Here is a 24,603-nt window from a genome sequence, read left to right as displayed (position 1 = left end):
CCAGTGGATGTTGGCAATTTGATCTCTGGTTCCTCTGCCTTTTCTAAAACCAGCTTGAACATCTGGAATTTCACGGTTCAGGTATTGCTGAAGCCTGGCTTGGAGAATTTTGAGCATTACTTTATTAGTGTGTGAGATGAGTGTAATTGTGCGATAGTTTGAGCATTCTTTGCCATTGCCTTTCTTTGGGATTAGAACGAAAACTGACCTTTTCCAGTCCTGTGGCCACTGCTGAGTTTTCCAAATCTGCTGGCATATTGAGTGCAGCACTTTCACAGCATAATCTTTCAGGATTTGGAATAGCTCAACTGGAATTCCATCACCTCCACTAGCTTTGTTCGTAGTGATGCTTTCTAAGGCTCACTTGACTTCACATTCTAGGATGTCTGGCTCTAGGTCAGTGATCACACCATCGTGATTATCTGGGTCATGAAGATCTTTTTTGTACAGTTCTTCTGTGTATTCTTGCCACCTCTTCTTAATATCTTCTGCTTCTGTCAGGTCCATACTGTTTCTTGTCATTTATTGTGCCCACCTTTGCATGAAATGTTCCCTTGTTATCTCTAAGTTTCTTGAAGAGATCTCTAGTCTTTCCCATTCTGTTGTTTTCCTCTATTTCTTTGCACTGATCACTAATCTTATCTCTCTTTGCTATTCTTTGTTAAATTATGCTTTTTATTTTATATCTTTTTTATGGTAATTCTGTTTGAAGGCATCAATCCTGCTAGTTTTAATTTTATGTTTGTTCAGAATCTTAAGTTTTCAGAGCCCATTGAGATACCCCATTGTAGGTTATGAAAAGGATAATGTCTCATTCTTTTATTTGAGTATGTTCTTCTTTTACATGATGTGGTAATAGCCTAAAATGAACTTTTCTTTCTTTGAGAAACAGCTTGGCCCATAGTACAATGAGTGACTTAGAAGAATCTGTGACCCTTGCAGCTGGGTCCCCCTCAGGGTGCAGACAGTGCATTACAGGATGTAACAGTTGTCTCCCGTTCCACCCAGGAGGCTCGTGTAGGTCACAGGCACTAAACCATAAGCCGAGTAACAGCTGAGGTCCTGGCGAGTGGACCGACATTGAGTCCATCTTGGGACTGATTTCCATTCTGACCTTGGTCCCTGTGATTATCCCTATTGCAGGTGAGTAAATCCCATGGACAGAGGAGCCTGGTGGGCTGCAGTCCATGGGGTCACTAAGAGTCGGGCACGACTGAGCGACTTCACTTTCACTTTTCACTTTTATGCATTGGAGAAGGAAATGGCAACCCACTCCAGTATTCTTGCTGGAGAATCCCAGGACGGAGGAGCCTGGTGAGCTGCCGTCTGTGGGGTCACACAGAGTCGGACACGACTGAAGCGACTTAGCAGCAGCAGCATATGTTCACTAATGGGCAGAGACAAGCTTTGTGTGCAGATTTTCAGGGGCCACTAGCATAGTATTCTTCCCATTTTGCTGAAACTTGTCCTGTGGCAAGTATATTTCTCTTGAAACAAGATAGCTACGGAAACACCAGGACCAGCAACATCTCCGCCACCATCCAAGACAAACCTCTGGTGTGGTACCACTGAGGTGTGAATTGGGAATTAACTAAGAAACCCAGTTAATTTTCTCGTCCATCTGCTTTGCTATTCACTGAGAGTTTTCATCACTCTAATAATGATTTTCTCAGCATGGGAAGATCTCATCCTTTAATCAGTCTTAAGGACATTTCTAGCCCCTAGATAAATGAGTACTTCGGAAAAAACATACTGGTTCACTTACATCACTTACCTTCTGGTCCAGTTATAGTCTCTCCTTAACTGCTTGCCTCCTTCTCCAGGAGCTCCCCAGACTATTCCAGTTGGCAGTGACCTTGTTATCTTCTATACCAGGGGTTGGTGCTTTTTAAGTAAAGGGGGAGATAGTAAACATTTTCAAATTTGTAAGCCATACGGTGTGTTTCAACATCACGTGTCTGTCATTGTAGAACCAAAACAGCTGACAACAAATGCAGAATATCTAAATGAATAAGTTTGGCTGTTTTCTAAAAAGCCTTTGTTTATAGCATAGGTAAAAGGGGCTGGAATTAACTCAGTTGGGAGTAGTTTGCTGACTCCTGTCCTACACTAAAAACATTTGTGTGTCAGTTGGGTTATCTGTTAATACCTTTTTTTTAAAATTGGTCTCTCATAGAAGATCTCCTAGAGAAGGGAATAGCAACCTACTCCAGTATTCTTGTCTAGAGAACTCCATGAACAGAGGGGCCTGGCAGGCTACAGTCCATGGGGTCACAAAGAGTCAGACCCGACTGAGTGACTAACGCTTTCAGTGTTACATAAATTTTCATCTGTGCATAAAGAATTTATTGTATGCAAATAGTTTTCTTGATAAGTATTATTTTTTCATTGGTTTAAGTTTGTCTCATCATCTCCAAACATGTTATCAGTATCTGGGATTTGAAAAGTAATTGAACTAAAGGAGTAGTTGAGCAAAAGTAAAGGTATTGTTTCCTAACAAACGACTTAGCTTTGGAAGAATTTTGTTGATCAAGGTGCTTACATTTGACTTGAAAAGGCAAGTCCTCCCTTACAAGGACAGCTGCGATGCTAACAGGAATATGTATGTTTCTGAAGCACATACATATGGTGAATGAATCTGCACTTAGTGAATGAGTGATTATATTGGTTTTGCATCCTGGCTATTCTTGCCTGTCTTCAAGAGATGGCTGGGAAGATAACATGGGGTACGCTTGTCCTTAATAGATACCATATGGCTGGTGGCTTGGAAAGAATGTGAATTTCTGTAAAGTCCTTCACAGACAAGCAAAATTTTAAATCCATATTTATCAATAAATGAGGAAAACCACTTCTCGCTTGGGAGGAGATCAGAAATCAGTTAATCTCCATTTCCCTTTAGTGAGAGCATTTCATGAAAGACTAAAAATATAGGGAGGTCGCTGACAGGAATTAAGTGAAATGTATATTTTCAGGTCCTCGATATTAATCTTCTCTCTTATCGTCTTTGTCAAATATGTGGCTTTCACTATGATGTGTGTGCTTAGAAAGGAAAGGAAAGCTAGGCCTTCAGTTGGCCATTTGTGCTTGGAAAATTCCACGGACAGAGGAGTCTGATGGGCTACAGTTAGTTCGTGGAGTCATAAAGAATCAGACATGACTGAGCAACCAAACCCGTGCATGCGTGCATGCACACACACACACACACACACAGTCTCTTCCTTCATAGGGGATCTGCAAAGTGCTTTGGAAACAAAAGAGGAATACAAAGGCTAGTTCATGTCTCCAGTAGATCAGGAAATGAGAAATGAGCGAGAGAAACAGGGGAATCCTCACTTGTCTTTGTCACCGGGAGTGATTGACATCAGAAGAGTCAACAAAAGGAAGAAGGGAGCTTAAAAAGAGCTGAGTGTGTGCGCAGTGCTTAGATGGTGACTGATGGCGACCTAGCCATTAGCAAGCCTTTCTCTGTATTGCTTGTTGTTTTCAGAGTGCCTTGCAATCAGCTTTTTAGTCACCTGTCTCAGTCACCACGGGAAGCTAGTTGACAGGCCTCGCTCTACTTTAGCATTGAGGACAAATGACTTGCTGAGGGTCAGGCAGTGAGTTGCTTATGGAACTCATTAATCCCCGGGTCATCTCTCTTCGGTTAGAAAAATACTATCTCTCTTTTGTTTTTAAAGACAACTCTAATCTTGGAAAACTTACCTACTCATTGACCTGATTGTTTTACAGGATAAAACTACTACAGAAATTCTAACTTTAATCATTTTTTAAATTTGCCTTTCTTAAAGCTTTATAATGTCACTTTTCAGACCTTTTCAGAAAAAATTTAGCTGTGCATTTTAAAGTTTAGCCAGCCTCTTTGTTTAGGTAATGATCTCATGATTCTGGCCCTTTTATTTCTCTTGAGTTATTCACCTAGAGACTTCAGGAGAGATTTCAGGAGAAATAAAAATTTTTAACCAGGCAGACTTGGTTGGTGGCATTAGCAATTGTCAAAATCTGTATGGAAGGGTAAGATAAAACTGCTTTCTATTTCAGTTATTCTGTCTTTTCTTCTCAGAAGCTCATATAGGCTAGACAAAAGCATTAACCTCAGTTTTTGGAAGGAGAGATGCTGACATTTGTTGTTAAATTGGTTCAGCGATAGTCATTCAATAATGAGTGATCACTGGGCTTTCTCTGCTTTTCTTAGTATAACCTAAACAACCCCTAACAAATAGAGAATGGAATTTCTGTAGGTCATGGGAGGCTGATGACTTGTATTGGCAACTCAGTCAGTGTTTTACCCCTCAAGTATTTTTTAAGCATCCCTCATATCAGATACTGTTTCAGACAATGGGGATACAGCCCTGAATAAAATATTCATGCAGCTTACATTTTAATAGGTGGATTATTGTTTTAAAGCTTAAATACATAGTAACGGGAAGTGATGATAACTGTAAAGAAAACAAAAGCAGGGTAAAGAATTGGATGGTGACTGGAGTAAGGGGTGTTTTACATGGAGTTAGCAAAAACCTCTCTAGGATGTGACATCCGAAGAGGCCTGAAAGAAGGAAAGGCTTATGGCTGGAAAAGAGGATTGCAGTAAGTGAGAACAGCAAGGGCAAGAGCCGTAGGTAGGATTGAGATAGGTGTGTGTGAGGAAACAGGAGCTACAAGGCTAGAGGGGCTGGAACAGAATGCTTGGAACAGAGAGTAACAGGACGTGAAGTCTGAGACGTGGACAGACCCTGTGGGCTCTATTGACCAAGGTCAAGTGGGTGGATTCCGGGTCTTAGTTAATGAAAAACCATTGGAGGAATTGGGTGAGGGTGTGGTATCATCTGTTCACGTTTCCCAAAGGTCTCTGTGAATGCTGGATGGAGACCGGATTGCAAATGGTAGAGGCAGGGGGAGGGGACTTAGGGCCACTCATTAGGGAGCTGTTTTGGAAGATTGAGGGCTGATGGTAGCTTGAGGTAGGGATGGAAATGATGAGGAGACATGGGATTCACAACACTGTATCTTTAAGTAGAGCTGATGGAGCTTCATGACAGATTGGATGTGGACTGTAGAGGAAAGAAACTGCACGGGTTGGGCACCAACCACCCCAGGAGGAGCTGTTTACAGAGACTGTGCAGCGGATGGTGGCCAAGGGGGAAATCAAGGATGACCCTTGGATTATGATCTAAGCAGCTGTCTGTATGATTGGTGGCGCTTCTTACTGAGATGGGGAAGCATGGAAGGACAGGTGTGGGGTTGCAAGGGAATCAAGTTCTTTGGGCTGTGGGAAAGGTGAGCTGTTGGACACAGACGAGATGTCAGATGTAGAGTCGGATACGGGGAACTCGGGAAAGATCAGTGCTGAGTATAAAAATTTGAAAGAATACACAGCTATGGGACTGAATAAGCAATTTTTGTGAATGCATGTTTGGGTGGGGGGGGGAGTGGTTTGTGGACTGTGCCCTGGGACATAGCACAAGTTAGAGGTAGGGAAGGAGAGAAGAGTACAGTGCATCCTAAATTGTTTATGTTAGGAAGTAATGCGGAAATAAACGTATTTGTAAAATCACTTATTTTCTTCCTTCCCTAGTAAGAGCCCTTTGTGAAAATTGAGCTCATGTCCCCGTGATGCTTCCTTTTGAGCTCTAATGGTGCTGTCACTGATGGGAGATCTCAGTTCTCCCCACTGGTGATATTACTGCCATGTGTGCAGAGACTATGGGGCCTCGGTTCATTTGGGCCACTCTGGTTTTTATAAACCTCTTGCACTCAGATCCTTGTGAATCGTTCCGAGGTAGCGTTTTCCACGAATGGCACAGCTGAGCTGCAGCCTGACAGGCAGCGTCCTTATTTGTGTTATGAATGCCTGTCCTAGGGTGGTCACCGCCCTTGGATGAAGCTGACTCTTTGCACTTCTCTGTTGACCTCTCTCGTATCTTGATCTCCCCATTTTGTGTGGGACCCTTGTGGGCTGGAAGACTCTGAAGAAACTGGAGATCCTTCTGCTTGCCAAAGCCCAACCAGCAAACACCGCCTCACAAGGATTTGTCTTAAGTTTCTGTTTAGTCCCTGGGGCTCTAGCTACATCTCTTCCACTGGGCTCTGAAGTGCTGAGGTATTTAACACAATCATTACTGAGCTCTGCTCTACAAGCCAAATGCAGTGTTAATTAGCATTACGCTTTTGATTTTGCATCTGCACTGTTATTTCCGTTCCAGGCCTTGAACTCTCGCTCTTCCTCGTGCTCTCCTTATTCCCCACCCCTGCCACCTTTTTTATAAGCTCAAGACCTAAAACTATTCAGATATGTTTCTCTCAACAACAGTGTTGTACACTTACTACTTAATGTCAGCCTGATTGGAAACCCATTTAGATATCATCTTTTTTTTTTCCCCTAGAAATTTCAGTCTTTCTCAACAGGGAGGTGTATGGTTAATACAGAACAAGAAGTAAGCACGTAAATGCTTTAGTTAGAAGCAGAATGATGTAAATCTAATTGTCCACATTTCCTACCTATTGTTTAATAGCTTTTTTTTTTTTTTTTTTTGCTCTGCCTTTGTTGTTATTCTTTGTTGTTGCTCTGGCTGCAGAGATAGAGGATGTTCGCTATTCTGGCCCTTTCAAGATATTCATTCTTTTCTTCCTGGGGTTTGTCCTCCCTCATTCTTGTAAAAAGGCATCCTGCTAACCTCTGTAATTACTTTCATTTATTATTATTATTTTTGGAAACTGCATTTAAATATCTGCAGGTTTCACCTAGCGTCATAGATATTTCAGAATTATTTTCTTTTCCAAGAACATATTTTCATTACGGCATGAAGTTCAAGTCATTTACAATTTAAATATTTTGCAAGCTCCTAATTTACATGTCAGAAGGAAACCATTTTGGGGAATATTTGTGAGAAAGATGCTTTTGTGTTTTATACTGTTAATTCCCTCTTTGATCTTGATTTTAAAATCTGATGAAAGGTTTAGATATATTACATCTCCTGGCATTTCCCATGCTGGTTAATGGCATGACCAGTTAGCTGGTCCCATCCTGGAGTCCTCTTTCAGCCTCCCTCAGTTCAGTTCAGTTCAGTTGCTAAGTCGTGTCCGACTCTTTGCAACCCCATGAATTGTAGCACACCAGGCCTCTCTGTCCATCACCAACTCCCGGAGTCCACTCAGACTCACGTCCATCAAGTCGGTGATGCCATCCAGCCATCTCATCCTCTGTCGTCCCCTTCTCCTCCTGCCCCCAATCCCTCCCAGCATCAGAGTCTTTTCCAATGAGTCAACTCTTCGCATGAGGTGGCCAAAGTACTGGAGTTTCAGCTTTAGCATCATTCCTTCCAAAGAACACCCAGGGCTGATATCCTTTAGAATGGACTGGTTGGAACTCTTTGCAGTCCATAGGACTCTCAAGAGTCTTCTCCAACACCACAGTTCTAAAGCATCAATTCTTCGGCGCTCAGCTTTCTTCACAGTCAAACTCTCACATCCCTACATGACTACTGGAAAAACCATAGCCTTGACTAGATGGACTTTTCTTGGCAAAGTAATGTCTCTGCTTTTCAATATGCTGTCTAGGTTGGTCATAACTTTACTTCCAAGGACTTAAATAAATATGAAAGCTCATAAGTTCCTTCCCTTTAATCCATCAATATCATCCTTTTTATTCTTTTGGCTGTTGTCCAGTGTAGATGATGAGTAATCATTGTTCATTTGACCTTCTTTGTTAATTTCATAATTGGACTTCATCCCAGACTAGCTTGTCTTCATACCAGCTAGTCTGGTAGCTCAGCTGGTAAAGAGTACACCTACAATGCAGGAGATCCCGGTTCAATTCCTAGGTCAGGAAGATCCCCTGGAGAAAGGGATACACTACCTGCTCTAGTATTCATGGGCTTCCCTGGGTGGCTCAGACAGTAAAGAGTCAGCCTGCAATGTGGGAGACCTGGCTTCAATCCCTGGATTGGGAAGATCCTCTGGATGAGGGCATGGCAACCCACTCCAGTATTCTTGCCTGGAGAACCCCATGAACAGAGGAGCTTGGTGGGCTATAGTCCATGGTGTTGCAAAGAGTCAGACATGACTGAGCGACTAAGTACAAGTCTTGTCCCACCCAGATCAAGCTCCACATTATTCCCAGAACAATCAACCAAGACCACATCAGGTCTTGTCATGCAGCTCATGCCTCATCATAGAATAAATTTCAAATCCTTTATATGTTATGGAAGGTTCTTCATCATCTCACCTCTTGCTGTTCACGTCAGCCTCATTTCTTGATACCCTGTCCCTAATGTTCTAGGCTCACATTCTTCTGAACAACTTCCTGTTTCCCTGAATGTGACAACTGCTTAAAATTTCGGATTATCTGAATTAGAGCTCCTCACCACCTCAACTGTGACTTCACAGACCTCAATCTTAGACATTGTCTGGCATGATAAATGAGGAGTCATGCATGTATGCATGCTAAGTCACTTCAGTCATGTCCGACTCTGTGCGACCCTATGGTCCACAGCTTGCCAGGCTCCTCTGTCCATAGGATTCTCCAGGCAAGAATACTGGATTGGGTTGCTGTGCCCTCCTCCAGGGGATCTCCCTGACCCAGGGATGGAACCCATGTCTCTTATGTCGAACCTGCATTGGCACGTGAGTTCTTTACCACTGATGCTGCCTGGTCAGTGAATGAATAGTACCTTCTTGAATCCTTAGCTGGGAACATGTGAATACTTATACATTGGCTTATACTTAATGAAGCTGAGAATAATACCTCTTTTGATAATAACTTTTTTTATATTCACCATTTGGTGTTTGACATTATACAATGATTTTGATGGAAATCACCATATACTTTGGATGCCTCCATAATAAGATCTTATTTCTACTTTTGGTTTGCTAACCATTCCTAGTAATATTTTCACTTTTTTTTTCTTTAACATATTTGAGCTCACTGCAGCTTTAGAAATAGAAGAAAGTGACTCAAGATTTTCAGAATAAATTAATTTTGCTCTGGCTAATAAAAAAATAATAGAAATTAAGTCTATATTTAAATTCTGATGAATCAGAAAAAAAGAATGGAAATTTAGTCTGTGTTTAAATTCTGTAGACATCACAGAAATTTCAGTTTTATTTGTTTCAGACCATTTTAGCACCCTAGAAGTATGCTTTCATTTCAGTTCAGTTGCTCAGTCATGTCCGACTCTTTGCGACCCCATGAATCGCAGCACGCCAGGCCTCCCTGTCCATCACAAACTCCCGGAGTTCACTGAGACTCACGTCCATCGAGTCAGTGATGCCATCCAGCCATCTCATCCTCTGTCGTCCCCTTCTCCTCCTGCCCCCAATCCCTCCCAGCATCAGAGTCTTTTCCAATGAGTCAACTCTTCGCATGAGGTGGCCAAAGTAGTGGAGTTTCAGCTTTAGCATCATTCCTTCCAAAGAAATCCCAGGACTGATCTCCTTTAGAATGGACTGGTTGGATCTCCTTGCAGACCAAGGGACTCTCAAGAGTCTTCTCCAACACCACAGTTCAAAAGCATCAATTTTTCGGTGCTCAGCCTTCTTCACAGTCCAACTCTCACATCCATACATGACCACAGGAAAAACCATAGCCCTGACTAGATGGACCTTTGTTGGCAAAGTAATGTCTCTGCTTTTCAATATGCTATCTAGGTTAGTCATAACTTTCCTTCCAAGGAGTAAGCATCTTTTAATTTCATGGCTGCAGTCACCATCTGGAGTGATTTTGGAGCCCAAAAAAATAAAGTCTGACACTGTTTCCACTGTTTCCCCATCTATTTCCCATGAATGATGGGACCAGATGCCATGATCCTCGTTTTCTGAATGTTGAGCTTTAAGCCAATTTTTTCACTCTCCTCTTTCACTTTCATCAAGAGGCTTTTGAGTTCCTCTTCACTTTCTGCCATAAGGGTGGTGTCATCTGCATATCTGAGGTTATTTATATTTCTCCCAGCAATCCTGATTCCAGCTTGTGTTTCTTCCAGTCCAGTGTTTCTCATGATGTACTCTGCATATAAGTTAAATAAGCAGGGTGATAATATACAGCCTTGACATACTCCTTTTCCTATTTGGAACCAGTCTGTTGTTCCATGTCCAGTTCTAACTGTTGCTTCCTGACTACATACAGATTTCTCAAGAGGCAAGTCAGGTGGTCTGGTATTCCCATCTCTTTCAGAATTTTCCACAGTTTATTGTGATCCACACAGTTGAAGGCTTTGGCATAGTCAATAAAGCAGAAATAGATGTTTTTCTGGAACTCTCTTGCTTTTTCCATGATCCAGCGGATGTTGGGAATTTGATCTCTGGTTCCTCTGCCTTTTCTAAAACCAGCTTGAACATCAGGAAGTTCACGGTTCACGTATTGCTGAAGCCTGGCTTGGAGAATTTTGAGCATTACTTTACTAGCATGTGAGATGAGTGCAATTGTGCGGTAGTTTGAGCATTCTTTGGCATTGCCTTTCTTTGGGATTGAAATAAAAACTGACCTTTTCCAGTCCTGTGGCCACTGCTGAGTTTTCCAAATTTGCTGGCATATTGAGTGCAGCACTTTCACAGCATAATCTTTCAGGATTTGAAATACCTCAACTGGAATTCCATCACCTCCACTAGCTTTAATGACTCAATAAATAGTTGAGTACCTACTAATTACAGAGTACACAGACATACAATTAAAGCATTTACACAACTACTTCTGAGATGATAGAGGAAAAACCACTGTCCTGCACATTGATTTTTATTATCCATTAATATATTAAGTTTATTGAGCAACTTCTATGTGGAGATAGGGTGCTGGTCATTGTGATTATATAGATAATAAAAGCAAAATGCAGTGACCTTAAGGAGCTCCAAGATACATGAAATATTACTATCAAATGGGATAGGGCTATGAACAAGAGTCTTACCAGTTCACTTTGCAGTGAGTGGTCAGGGTAATTATACCCTCTGTCAAACCATGAAAGTAGAGTCCCCATGATCATGACTTGTTCATCAGAGCCAGGATGGAAGCAAGCTTTTTCAACACCTGTTCTAGAATAAGAGAAAGAATATGAATAAATATAAAGGAACCAGAATCAAGAGAGTGACATCCTGGATCACACCAGTATGGAGTAAGAAAAGCATGGGATCCAGAAGACTATCACTGGAACTGCAAACCCAGAGAGCAGAAAGCTAGAATAGGAAATAGATTACTTTCTTGATAACTGTGTTGAGCTGGAACCCTATTGTATTTCATTTATACCGTGACTTACACAGTACTCCAAAGTGAGTTGCTAACAATTCTCAACAAATTCATTAGGTGACTTCATCAAATCTCAAATCACAAAATCTTTGGGGTTTTACAGCTACAAGCTTTATGTAACTGTTGTGGCCACAATTCTGGGTCTGGAGTGGACAAAGTCCTTGGGCCCAAAGCTGATGTTCACCTAGTATGTACCAGTTCTTCTGCATCAGTTATTAACATGCTTCTATTCTGACCTCCCCAAGCCCCTGGGTCAGTCTTGATGCTCCCTAGGATCTACAGGATCTCCTTGTAGCCCAGGAGCTAAAGGATGAGTACCTGGAACAGAAGACCTTCAGGGCCCCAAGCCAAAAAGAAAAAAAAAAAGTCACTACCAAGTATAAATTACTGAGAACAAGCGCCAGGCCAACAGTTCATGTCTTAATGGATATTATCATATAGTAGAAGCTCATATGAGCTACTCTTAATAATCTTTTAATTGACAGCACTTAGGAGAGGCCTAACACGTAGCAGGGGCTTAGTAATTGAGAGCTGTTATGATTCAGATGCACCCTCAGGAGTCTTCTTCCTACTGAGGAGACAAACATGTCAACAGACTTCGCTACATCTAGAGAGAGTGGTCCGTGTTCTGGTCCAGTGTTCTCTGATTGCTCTCTGCCTATCACAGCATGTTCTCATCTGCCCTGGGATGTTGTTTCATGTGTCAGAGCCCTCATTTCTATTTGTGGGCAATTTTATTCTTTCTTGGTATGACTACTTAATGTTAATGGCAGAATCTTTACCTTTTGTTTTGCTAAGTAAGATTCATTTTCTCCCATAATGTCCACAGAGCACCTCTGCCAGTTTTACTCTCTGTGGGATGGATGTCTCTGTTTTCAAGGTGCTGCAGAGTGCTGTCTCTCTCCACTCTGACAATTCTTTGTCCTCTGGACTGCTGCCCTGAGCCTGCCCATTCTGTGTGCTGTTTCTGCTAGTGTTATTACAGTAGGATGTATCAGGTATTTTTAATAATATTCCTTTTGTTAGAAAGAGTAATTTGCTTATGGGGGGGTTGGAAATAAGGATGTCTTTATACTTAGATCACTTGAGGTCTTAAGCTCAGAGAATTTCTTTTAAAATCATCACAGGCTCCATCACAGTCTTGTGGGCAACTTGTCTTCACACACAAAATGCAGAGATTCCCTAGATTCACTACATCAGGATTTCTCAACCTGAGCACTATTGACATGTGGGGCTGGATAATGCTGTTGTAGTGGGCTGTCCCTGTCCTGTGCATTGTCAGATATTCAGCAGCATCCTTGTCCTCTACCGACTAGATTCCCATAGAAACTGCCCAGTTTTGACAACTAAAAATAACTGTAGGTCTCTTTGCCAAGTATCTCCTGCTGGGGGCCAAATCACCTCAGGTTGAAAACTGCTCTAAATAATAAACATGTGAAAGTAGATTGACAAACAAGTTATAAAATGTGTTGACAAGCAAAGCTAAAACATTTGTGATAATGACAGCAATTACTTAGCACTTACTGTGGGCCAGGCATTGTTGTAAAGCTCTTTTCATGTAAGTAACCAAACCTGTAGACTGACTTTCCATTGTAGCATTACTATCCACATTTTATAAGACTAGGAAACTGAGGCACAGAGAGGTCATGCCACTGCTAAGTGTCAGTTTAAGACTCTGAACCTAAGCATTGTGATCCTATAGTCAACAATACAAACTTACTGTGCTTTTCTTGCAACGAAAATTTATTGGAATGGAAATGGACTTGGCATCATATGGAATATTATCTTTGGTAGGTGCTTAGTAAATATATGTGAAGTGAATAAATGAATATCTGAATTATCTAGGAAATTATTTAATATTTTAAAGTAGTATTGAATAGATTCTTTAATTTAAATAAGAAGTGCTTTTCTCTGAATAAAGTCAACTATTGTCTATTAGACCAAAGCAGAGGGTCTCTTAGCATTTTTAAGTTTATTCTCGGGAAATCTCTTCTTATCTGAGCATTTGTTGGTGTGCTGTTGCAGTATTGCAATATGTCAGAATGAAGACTGATCAAACTGAGCAAAATATTATTTTCCAAAGCATCTGCTCTTGCCATATAATAAGGAAAAAGAGAATTCATCCTCACTCTTAAACTAGGTATGCATTCTCATGAGGTATGAGGCACACAGTTTGATAGTTTGACCTAGCTTCAGGATTTATAAAAAATTAAAAATCTTTAACTAACAGGAAACCACTTTAGCCGATCAATCTTCAGGCTTTCATAGTTGGCTTTCTATAATAGGTAAGGGGGCTGGGCTCTAATGTTTGTTACAAATGCATTACATCTGATTTATATCAAAGTGGGAAGCATGTATTTATGATAAAATATAAAAACACAATATTGTCCTATTCTTGTTAAAGACTTTTAAAAAATGTACTTCTATGAGGCAAAAGACTGGAAGCTTCTAGAGTGTCAGTTAAATATAATTTTATTAAAACTAGTAAAATATAACCATAAAATAGCAAGAAGATAATCACAAAAGCTTTATCTTGCTAGTTCTCTTAAATCTCACATTGTGAATTGCAATAATTTTCTTCCAGGACCATAAGTAATAAGTATTCTGGGACCATAAGTATTTTCTTTTTGTTTAGATGATCTTTTAAAAATTTGATGGTTTCATATTTTTTCCTTAATTTTGAAGGTCAGTTATTTTAAGGACAATAATAGAAAGTATCCCAAATTTACAGATATCATGTCATAAAAAATGGGTAGTATGGACTTCCTGATGGCCCAGTAGTTGGGACTCCCTGCTTCCATTGTAAGGGGTGTGGGTTCAATCCCTGGTTGGGGAACTAGGATCATGCATGCATAGTTACATATCTTTTGTATACATTCATCCATCAGTCAGCACTGAGGTTGTTTCTGTATCCTGGCTATTGTAAATAATGCTGCTATGAACATTGGGGGGTATCCTTTTGAATTAATGTTTTTGTTTTCTTAAGATATATATTCAGGAGTGGAATTGCTGGATCCTATGGTGGTTCTCTTTTTAGTTTTTTAAAGAACCTCCATACCATTTTCCGTAGTGGATTCATCAATTTACATTCCTAGCAACAGTGCACAAAGGTTCCCTTTTCTGTACAGTCTCACCAGTGTTTAGTTGCGGTCTTTTTGATGATAACCTTTCTAACAGATGTGAGCAGGATGACCTCTTTGTGGTTTTGATTTGCGTTTCTCTGATAACTAGTGATGTTGAGCATCTTTTCATATGCATGTTCACCAACTGTGTGTCTTCTATGGAGAAATGTCTATTTAGGTCTTCTGTCCATTTCTTAATCAGTTTTTTTTTTTGATACTGAGTTTTATGAGCTTTTAAAACTCATATATATGTGAGTTTATATATATATATATATATATATATATATATGAGCTTTAGATATATATATGAGTTTTAAATATTTTGAATATTAACTCCTATTGGGCATATCATTGCAAATATTTTTTCCCATTATGTGTCTTTTCATTTTGTCAATGGGTTCCTTTGTTGTACAAAAGTTTTTAAGTTTAATTAGGTCTCATTTGTTTTTGTTTCCTTTGCCTTAGGAGACAGATTCAAAAAACATTGCTGATTCATGTCAAAGACTGTTCTGCTCATGTTTTCATCTAGTGTTATGGCATCTGATCTTACATTTAGGTTTTAATACATTTTGAGTGTATTTGTATATATGGTGTAAGTAAATGTTCTAATTTCACTGTTTCACATGTAGCTGTTCAGTTTTTTCCAGCACCATTTATTGAAGAGACTATCTTTTCCCTGTTGTATGTTATTAACTCCTTTGTCATAGATTGATTGACCATAAGTATGTGTCTTGACTTCTGGGCCCTCTATTCTGTTCCATTGATCTAAGTGTCTATTTTTGTGCCGGCATTATACTGTTTTGATTACTGTGGCTTTGTAGTATAGTCTGAATTCAAGGCACATGATAGCTCCAGTGTTGTTCTGTTTTGTCAAGATTTCTTTGGCTATTAAGTCTTTTGTGGTTCCATATAAATTTTAGGGTTATTTGTTCTAGCTCTGTGAAAAATGTCATAGATATTTAGATAGGGATTGCATTAGGACTGCAGATTCCTTTGAATAGTATGGACATTTTAACGATATTATTTTTTTCCCAATTCACGAACACAGATTATATTTCCATTTATTTGTATCATCTTCAATTTCATTCATCAGAATGTTATAATTTTCAGAGTACAGGTATTTTATCTCCTTGGTTAATTTTACCCCTGAGTAGTTTATTCTTTTTGATGCAGTTTTAAATGTGATTGTTTTCTTGCTTTCTCTTTCTGATAGTTAATTATTAGCGCATAGACAAGCAACAGATTTCTGTGTATAAATCCTGTATACTGTAGCTTCACTTAATTTACTGGTGAGCTTTAATAGTTTTTTGGTGATGTGTAGGATTTTCTCTGTTTAGTATCATGCCATCTGACAGAGGATGAGATGGCTGGATGGCATCACTGACTCGATGGACGTGAGTCTCAGTGAACTCCGGGAGTTGGTGATGGACAGGGAGGCCTGGCGTGCTGCAGTTCATGGGGTCGCAAAGAGTCAGACACGACTGAGCGACTGATCTGATCTGATCTGATCTGCAAACAGTGACACTTTTTTTTTTTCCAATTAGTATTTTTATTTCTTTTTCTTGTCTGATTGCTATGACTAGGACTTCCAGCACCATGTTGAAAAAAACTGGCAAGAGGGGACATCCCTGTCTTATTGCTCAGCTTAGGGAAAATGCTTTTAGCTTTTCACCCATTGATTATGATGTCAGCTATGATGACATAGCTGACAGTCAATGGACAGTCCTCCAGTCCATTCTGAAGGAGATCAGCCCTGGGATTTCTTTGGAAGGAATGATGCTAAAGCTGAAACTCCAGTACTTTGGCCACCTCATGCGAAGAGTTGACTCATTGGAAAAGACTCTGATGCTGGGAGGGATTGAGGGCAGGAGGAGAAGGGGACAACAGAGGATGACTGGCTGGATGGCATCACTGACTCGATGGACGTGAGTCTGAGTGAACTCCGGGAGTTGGTGATGGACAGGGAGGCCTGGCGTGCTGCGATTCATGGGGTCGCAAAGAGTCGGACATGACTGAGCGACTGAACTGAACTGAACTGAAAGTTAAATAACATGCAAAATACTAAATAAATACTAAATAGATAGAATACTAAATAAATGGAATACTAAATAATTTTCAGATTAACTATATATAATGTAGCTCAACAGTAGCTGATGAGTACCATAGCAGGGTCATTCATGCCTACTTTTTAGGAAAAAAATGAATTTGAATTTTTGGAAAACTGCAGAAAACAAAGCAAAATAGAATTCCTTAGAAAATAGGAAATGACTTTGTTAAGGTGGTTGGGAATTGTTCTCCCAATTCCTGGATAAAATTTGGGTGTCCCCACTTCAGGTTCTGAATTTGCCAGAAATCACTCCAACCAGAATTACTGATGATTTATATTCTATAAATCTATCTTCAAAAAAATAGCATGATTGACAACTGTAGAGCTATCAGAAAACCTTCATTATATTTTACTTGAAGGTCAAAAATGAAGGCCAGTCCAGAATACATTTTTCCATGACCTGATTTAAAACAAGAAAGTTGCTGAAATGAGTAGAAAGTCAATAATCCTGATTCTAAAAGAGTACCATTTCCTTTAAAATGATAATAAAGTAGTTTATTCATTTGTGAAAATCTGGCTCATATCAGCTCAGTTCAGTTCAGTTGCTCAGTCATGTCCACTCTTTGCGACCCCATGGACTGCAGTGTGCCAGGCCTCCCTGTCCATCACCAACTCCCAGAGTTTATTCAGACTCATGTCCATTGAGTCGGTGATGCCATCCAACCATGTCATCCTCTGTTGTCCCCTTCTCCTCCCACCTTCAATCTTTCCCAGCATCAGGGTTTTTTCCAATGAGTCAATTCTTTGCATCAGGTGGCCAAAGTATTGGAGATTCAGCTTCAACATCAGTCCTTCCAATGAATATTCAGGACTGATTTCCTTTAGGATGGACTAGCTGAATCTCATTGCAGTCCAAGGGACTCTCAAGAGTCTTCTCCAATACCATAGGTCAAAAGCATCAATTCTTTGGCACTCAGCTTTCTTTATAGTCCAACTCTCATATCCATACATGACTACTGGAGAAACCATAGCCTTGACTAGATGGACCTTTGTTGGCAAAGTAATGTCTGTGCTTTTTAACATGCTGTCTGCTGCTGCTGCTAAGTCACTTCAGTCATGTCCGACTCTGTGCGACCCCATAGACGGCAGCCTACCAGGCTCCCCCATCCCTGGAATTCTCCAGGCAAGAACATTGGAGTGGGTTGCCATTTCCTTCTCCAATGCATGAAAGCGAAAAGTGAAAGTGAAGTCGCTCAGTCATGTCCAACTCGTAGCGATCCCATGGACTGCAGCCTACCAGGTTCCTCTGTCCATGGGATTTTCCAGGCAAGAGTACTGGAGTGGGTTGCCATTGCCTTCTCCGAATATGCTATCTAAGTTAGTCATAACTTTTCTTCCAAGAAGCAAGGATGTTTTAATTTAATGACTGCAATCACCATCTGCAGTGATTCTGGAGCCCCCTAAAATAAAGTCTGTCTCTGTTTCCACTGTTTCCCCATCTATTTGCCATGAAGTGATGGGACCAGATGCCATCATCTTAGTTTTCTGAATGTTGAGCTTAAAGCCAACTTTTTCACTCTCCACTTTCACTTTCATCAAGAGGCTCTTTAGTTCTTTTTCACTTTCTGCCATAAGGGTGGTGTCATCTGCATATCTGAGGTTATTGCTATTTCTCCCGACAATCTTGATCCGAGCTTGTGCTTCATCCAGCCTAGCATTTCACATGATGTACTCTGCATAGAAGTTAAATAAGCAGGGTGACAACATACAGCCTTTACTTCCTCCTTTCCCAATCTGCAACCAGTCTGTTGTTCCAAGTCCAGTACTAACTGTTGCTTCTTGAACTGCATACAAATTTCTCAGGAGACAGGTCAGGTGGTCTGGTATTCCCATCTCTTTCAGAATTTTCTACAGTTTATTGTGATCCACACAAAGGCTTTGGCATAGTCAATAATGCAGAAATAGATGTTTTTCTGGAACTCTGTTGCTTTTTTGATAATCCAGTGGATGTTGGCAATTTTATCTCTGGTTCCTCTGCCTTTTCTAAAACCAGATTGAATATCTGGAAGTTCACGGTTCATGTACTGTTGAAGCCTGTCTTGGAGAATTTTGAGCATTACTTTACTAGTGTATGAGATGAGTGCAATTGTGTGGTAGTTTGAACATTCTTTGGCATTTCCTTTCTTTGGGATTGGTATTAATACTGACCTTTTCCAGTCCTGTGACCACTGCTGAGTTTTCCATATTTGCTGGTATATTGAGTGCAGCACTTTCACAGCATCATCTTTCAGGATTTGAAATGGCTCAATTGGAATTCCATCACCTCCACTAGCTTTGTTTGTAGTGATGCTTCCTAAGACCCACTTGGCTTCACATTCCAGGATGTCTAGCTCTAGGTGAGTGATCACACCATCGTGGTTATCTGGGTCATGAAGATCTTTTTTGTATAGTTCTTCTGTGTATTCTTGTCACCTCTTCTTGATATTTTCTGCTTCTGTTAGGTCCATACCATTTCTGTCCTTTATTGTGCCCATTTTTGTGTGAAATATTCCCTTGGGTATCTCTAATTTTCTTGAAGAGATCTCTAGTCTTTCCCATTCTGTTGTTTTCCTCTATTTCTTTGCACTGATCACTGAGGAAGGCTTTCTTATCTCTCCTTGCTGTTCTTTGGAACTCTGAATTCAAATGGGTATATCTTTCCTTTTCTTCTTTGCTTTTTGCTTCTCTTCTTTTCACAGCTATTGTAAGACCTCCTCACAAAGCCATTTTTCTTTTGCATTTCTTTTCCATGGGGATGGTCTTGATTCCTGTCTCCTGTACAACGTCATGAACCTCCATCCATAGTTCTTCAGGCAATCTTTCAGATGTAATCCCTTGAATCTATTTGTCATTTCCACTGTATAATCAGGGATTTGATTTAGGTCATACCTGAATGGTCTAGCGGTTTTCCCTACTTCAATTTAAGTCTGAATTTGGCAATAAGGAGTTCATGATCTGAGCCACAGTCCACTCCTGGTTTTGTTTTTGCTGACTATATGGAGCTTCTCCATCTTTGGCTGCAAAGAATGTAATCAATCTGATTTCAGTATTGACCATCTGGTGATGTCCATGTGTAGAGTATTCTCTTGTGTTGGAAGAGGTGTTTGCTATGACCAGTGTGTTCTCTTGGCAAAACTCTATCGCCCTTTGCCCTGTTTCGTTCTGTACTCCAAGGCCAAATTTGCCTGTTACTCCAAGTATTCATTGATTTCCTACTTTTGCATTTCAGTCCCCTATATAATGAAAAGGACATCTTTTTTGTGTGTTAGTTCTGGAAGGTCTTGTAGGTCTTCATAAAATCGTTCAGCTTCAGCTTCTTCAGCATTACTAGTTGGGGCATAGACTTGGATTATCGTGATATTGAGTGGTTTGCCTTGAAAACGAACAAGAGATCATTCTGTCATTTTTGAGATTGCATCCAGATACTGCATTTTGGACTCTTTTGTTGACTATGATGGCTACTCCATTTCTTCTAAGGGATTCTTGCCCACAGTAGTAGATATAATGGTCAGCTGAGTTAAATTTACCCATTCCAGTCCATTTTAATTTGCTGATTCCTGAAATGTCGATGATCAGTCTTGCAGTTTCTTGTTTGACCACTTCCAATTTGCCTTGATTCATGGACCTGACATTCCAGGTTCCTATGCAATATTGCTCTTTACACCATCGGACTTTGTTTCTATCACCAGTTTCATCCACAACTGCGTGTTAGTTTTGCTTTGGCTCCATCTCTTCATTCTTTCTGGAGTTATTTCTCCACTGATCTCCAGTAGCCTATTGGGCACAATCGACCTGGGGAGTTCATCTTTCAGTGTCTTATCTTTTTGCCTTTTCATACTGTTCATGGGGCTCTTGAGGCAAGAATACATATATTGCCCCCTTTTATGAGATTAATCCTCTACAATCTGTATTGAGTATGTTTAAAAAGAACCTTTTACAAGATACTGAAAAATGTTGCTATTGCATGTTGTATCAACTTTCTGGAAATGAAAATAAATGACTGCTCCTTCCAGCAAGGCCTCTAACTGGTCATAGATATTACCTTAGATTTCATGGTTATTGTAATAAGTTTTGTTACAGTGGAGAGGCATTGGGATTTAATCTCACTACACATTAAATACAGATGAAAGAAAATTTTATGTTTTATTTGGTTGTTGGATACAAAAAAACATGATATCTGTGAGATGTTTAAGTCTTGGAGAGAACCAAATTTAGAATATAGAGCTCATTTGTAAAAAAAAATCTTCATTCATTGCTAATGATCATCCCAGGAACAAAACTGTGCAGATTGGGATAGGGGGTGACTTTTCAGCCATCCACCATATTATAAATTGTTGGATAAATCTTTATAATGGAAATAGACACTGACAGATGATTACTGAGAGAGCAAAGTTTAAATTAGTGTTGATTGAGGAGATATTCATTGTGGTCCAACTGCAAATATATAATTTTCTCTGCTATATGTGAAGAATATGTGTGACTTTCTTTCTTAATAGGTAACTTGTACTTATTTTGTAGACTCAGAATAAAATTTTGTGAGTACCAAATGCTGGTCGACATTGCTCCCTTTCTGATTTCACTTCTGACCATGGTATATTTTCTTTATTGTTCAGCCTCCAAAAGTCTGAGAAAAGTAAAAATTAGACCAGTGCTGTTCACCGTAAAGCAAATAACAGATTAATGAGAACTAACAAATTATTTTCTCATTTTAAGTCTCCTAAAATTAACTTAAATATTTGTACACTGGAATTTTTAGACTACATTTGCAAGTTTTCTATATTTCAAAAATTGTTTATTCTTTAGGACATAGCATTCTTAGAAGGTCTTAGTGAAAGCTGGCAGGGAAAGGAAATTATGAACAGATGAGTTAATTTTGTTTCTGATCATTTTAATAAAATTAGTTTGGTCATTGAAAAAACTAAAATTTAGGGATGAAAACTCTTTTTATTTTCTTTTTGTGTCACTTATATGATAGCTCTAGTTACAACCAGTACAGAAACTTGGGAAATGACTGATTAATAGAAATTTTGATAATTATGTATATGCCCCATGTAAAATAGTTTTTTGCAACAGTGATCTCTGAGTTCATTATATACTCTTCAGTGTATAGAAATTTTGCTGAGAATTTGATGCAGTGTCAGTTTTTATGAATATGAATATATCTACCCAACGTGTGTTTCTTAACATAAGGTCTGAGTGCTCCCAACTACATTTAAATAATTTCTAAGTTCTGAAGATACGGGTTTAAATACTTAGAAGACCTTATGTTAATTCTCTATTTCTCACAAATAAAACCAACAAAATTAAGTTGTATAAATAGCTTCCTTTTTTTTTTTTTTGGTAGAATTTTGGCATTATCATCTATCTCTTTTTGATAGCTTGAGAATTAGTTATACCTCTGCCCAAAACTTAAAAAAAAAGAATCAATATTAGCTCTTACATACAGGACTTCACTGAGTTTTTAAATGTTCTCCCTTGTTAGAGGTGCATGTTACAGCTTGCCATTGTGGTCATTGTGGTTCATTTCATTAAGCTTCTTGTTCTATCTGCTTTCTTGAGACTTGGGAAACAGCATTTTTCTGAGTGATTGTACTATATTGTTCCAAATATAAGGCCACCCAGAATAGAAGGCAACCTCCAACTAGAAACAGCTCAAATATGGAGAAAGGCTGGGGGCCCAGAGCCCGGCGGGTCTTGCAGTGGTGGCAAGGGTGCCGAGGAATAGGACGATGCCTGCCCACTCTCCCGGTGAGTGAAGATGAGTCAGCTACTGATTTGCTTGTGCGTAACCAGATGGATTCTGTTGCTAGAGGAAAAGTTATACTGGGGGGAGAGAACAAGTCTGCACACATGAAGGAAAGTCATTGTGTCCAGATCAGGGGAGGGAAGGCGGGAATAGAGTCTTTTATCTTCTGAATAGTTACCTTCAGTGCTTTTCCCCCTGAACCTGGGGCTGAAAGTTGAATAACCCCAAACATTGAAGAAGGAGAAAGGTACCTACACCTTTTTTTTGAAAAGGGATTGTCAGTGACCATGAAAATGAACTGTTAGACACCACCAGAAGTGTCAAGACCAGCTCGGAAAATTATTCCTTGCCCTTTCAAACTGACCGCTGACCCAAGTGGTGGTGTGTGCACTGTGTGTGGTCATGTGTGGCTTTAAAACAAGCAACCCCAAAGCTGGGACTCTCATTTCCAATTTCAGTAAGATTTTTTTCTTTTTAAATTCCCAGTCTCCTGAGTCAGCCAAGATACAATTTAAATAAGCAGGCTAAATCTTATTGAAATAAACTCCAAGGGACTCTTTTAAAATATTTTTTGTGCTAGTATTTTACCCAGTAGCATATTTTAAAAAGTACTTTAGTGAAAACATATTATTCAACTGAGACTATGTATTGATGGAGCCCAGAGCCTAGAGAAAGCCCAGATAAAACTCTACGAATCAGCACTAGAAATCTAAAGTTTTATTTTATAGTAACTAAATGAGATGTGACAGAAAGAATGAGGTGCTTGTTTCTGTTATAATCAAGAAAACTATTTAGCATCTATTAGTGTACAACTTAACCTGCATTCAGTAACCCTTGCAGCTACACAAAAAACTACATGAAATATGAAACTTTACCTTTCTAATGATGACTAAGTCCATGGCTTGCAAAGCAGATTTGAAGTGGAGCTTGAATCCCTGAATAAGTTGCCTGCCACCACCTCTTCCTCCTTCCCTCACCTATGTAGTTTCCACTGTAGCTTTTGTGATGATGATGGTGGTGAAACTTCTTTAATAAAAGGGTATGTCTTTCTGAGTAGGCAGGACTGTCCTTAAGTCTAAACAATGCTAAATTGCCCAAGAATGTGGTTTAGGGAAGCTACTTATCATTGATTTCAGAAATTCTCTTAAACCAAATTACCCTGAAAGATAGAGGTCCTGTACCCAAGGGCAAAGAAGCTAGAATTGGACATGCCTACCACATTTTGTCAGATCTGGGATTTGAAACAGGCTGGGCAGAAAAGGAAGAATTTGCAGGGTGTTTGTTCCAGAAGGGGAGGGATCTTGCCTGACAAGTTAAATTACCATTCAGAGGAAACAGCACTGCAGTGGTGGAGCCCAAATGAGACGTGGATGTGAATTCTGTATAACCTCAGAAACCTTTTCCGAAGAGTTCCTAAGGGTGGTACCTGTAAGGAAAGAGAATAGTAGAGAACCAGAGCTTTTCAGGGAAGAACTTCCTTTAGTTCCTCATTTGTTTTGGAAATATTTGATTTCTACAAAGGAAGAGAATGCCCAAATTTGGTGGTTGGATGGGGGGCATGTGCCTGTTATTAATCATCTTTAAACTTCATATAGATTACTTTCTATTATTTGTTTTAGGTATTCTATGATTGATATGATTCAAATTACAACAAAACAAACCTTATATTTTTTTCCCAGAGCGGGTTGGGCTGTGACAATTGTATGTCCTATGTCATCACCTGCTATTAATTGCATCATTAATTTCAGTGGCAAACAGAAGCTGGAAGGTCACCTAAATGTCATAATCCATGGCTTCCTCTCCCTGTTGGCTAATGAGGGTGGGGGCAGGACCTGACCTGATTGCGTAGGAAAGAACATGGCCTCAGTTGGCTTGTGAGATGGCAAGGACAGCCTTCAGGGACATATAGATAGAAAGGACAGTGACGAGGGAACGGATAAGATATTCCCAATTCATTATAAATGATAATCTCTGTAAAAATCAATAGCAAGAGTTAATTTCTCTGCAGTTAGCACGGTTTGTGTAAAACCCACACCTGTAACTGTTGCTGTGCTCAGCTTCTCCCACCCATCCCTAAAATGCACAACACAGAAGCGCTCCTGTGGATGCTAGAAAGTTAATGTCCCAGATCACTGTTGTTTCTTCCTACCAAGAATCCACACATGCTGCGCCTTCCATGGCTCCTTCTCAGGGGATTAGATTCATAGGGTCAAGTTAAAGGGAACAGTTATTAATCTAGTAGGTATGAAAAAATCTGCAGATTTGTTGATGGATAGAAATTAAAATCTCTCAGACCCTAAAAACAGGAAAATCCCCGTTAGATTGTTTTTGCTAGGAGGGTAGATCACTGCTGTTCTTTTTCTTCTCTGATCCATTAATATTTTTCCTAAGGAGCCCTGGAAAAAGTGACATTTTTACT

At 39.8% G+C, this 24,603-nt stretch overlaps 1 protein-coding gene across 9 annotated transcripts in view; it reads left to right on the top strand.

Moving 5' to 3' along the window:
• Window positions 1-24,603, top strand: part of CCDC85A (coiled-coil domain containing 85A) — a 226,241-nt gene that overhangs the window by 191,016 nt on the left and 10,622 nt on the right. For 2 of the 9 annotated variants that reach the window (XM_070379543.1, XM_070379539.1), the window contains exon 4: window positions 22,052-22,186. The exons of 6 other annotated variants lie outside the window; for them this stretch is intronic. In XM_070379543.1, coding sequence (XP_070235644.1) covers window positions 22,052-22,186 — 135 coding nt within the window. Of the gene's footprint in view, window positions 1-22,051; window positions 22,187-24,603 lie in introns of those variants that run through there. One more of the 9 variants, XR_011466074.1, reaches the window with a different exon arrangement.

Source organism: Bos mutus, chromosome 11, assembly GCF_027580195.1.
Source record: "Bos mutus isolate GX-2022 chromosome 11, NWIPB_WYAK_1.1, whole genome shotgun sequence".
NCBI classification, from domain to species: domain Eukaryota; kingdom Metazoa; phylum Chordata; class Mammalia; order Artiodactyla; family Bovidae; genus Bos; species Bos mutus.
Note: the sequence above shows the minus strand (reverse complement) of the source record. Positions and strands in the feature narration are given on the sequence as shown.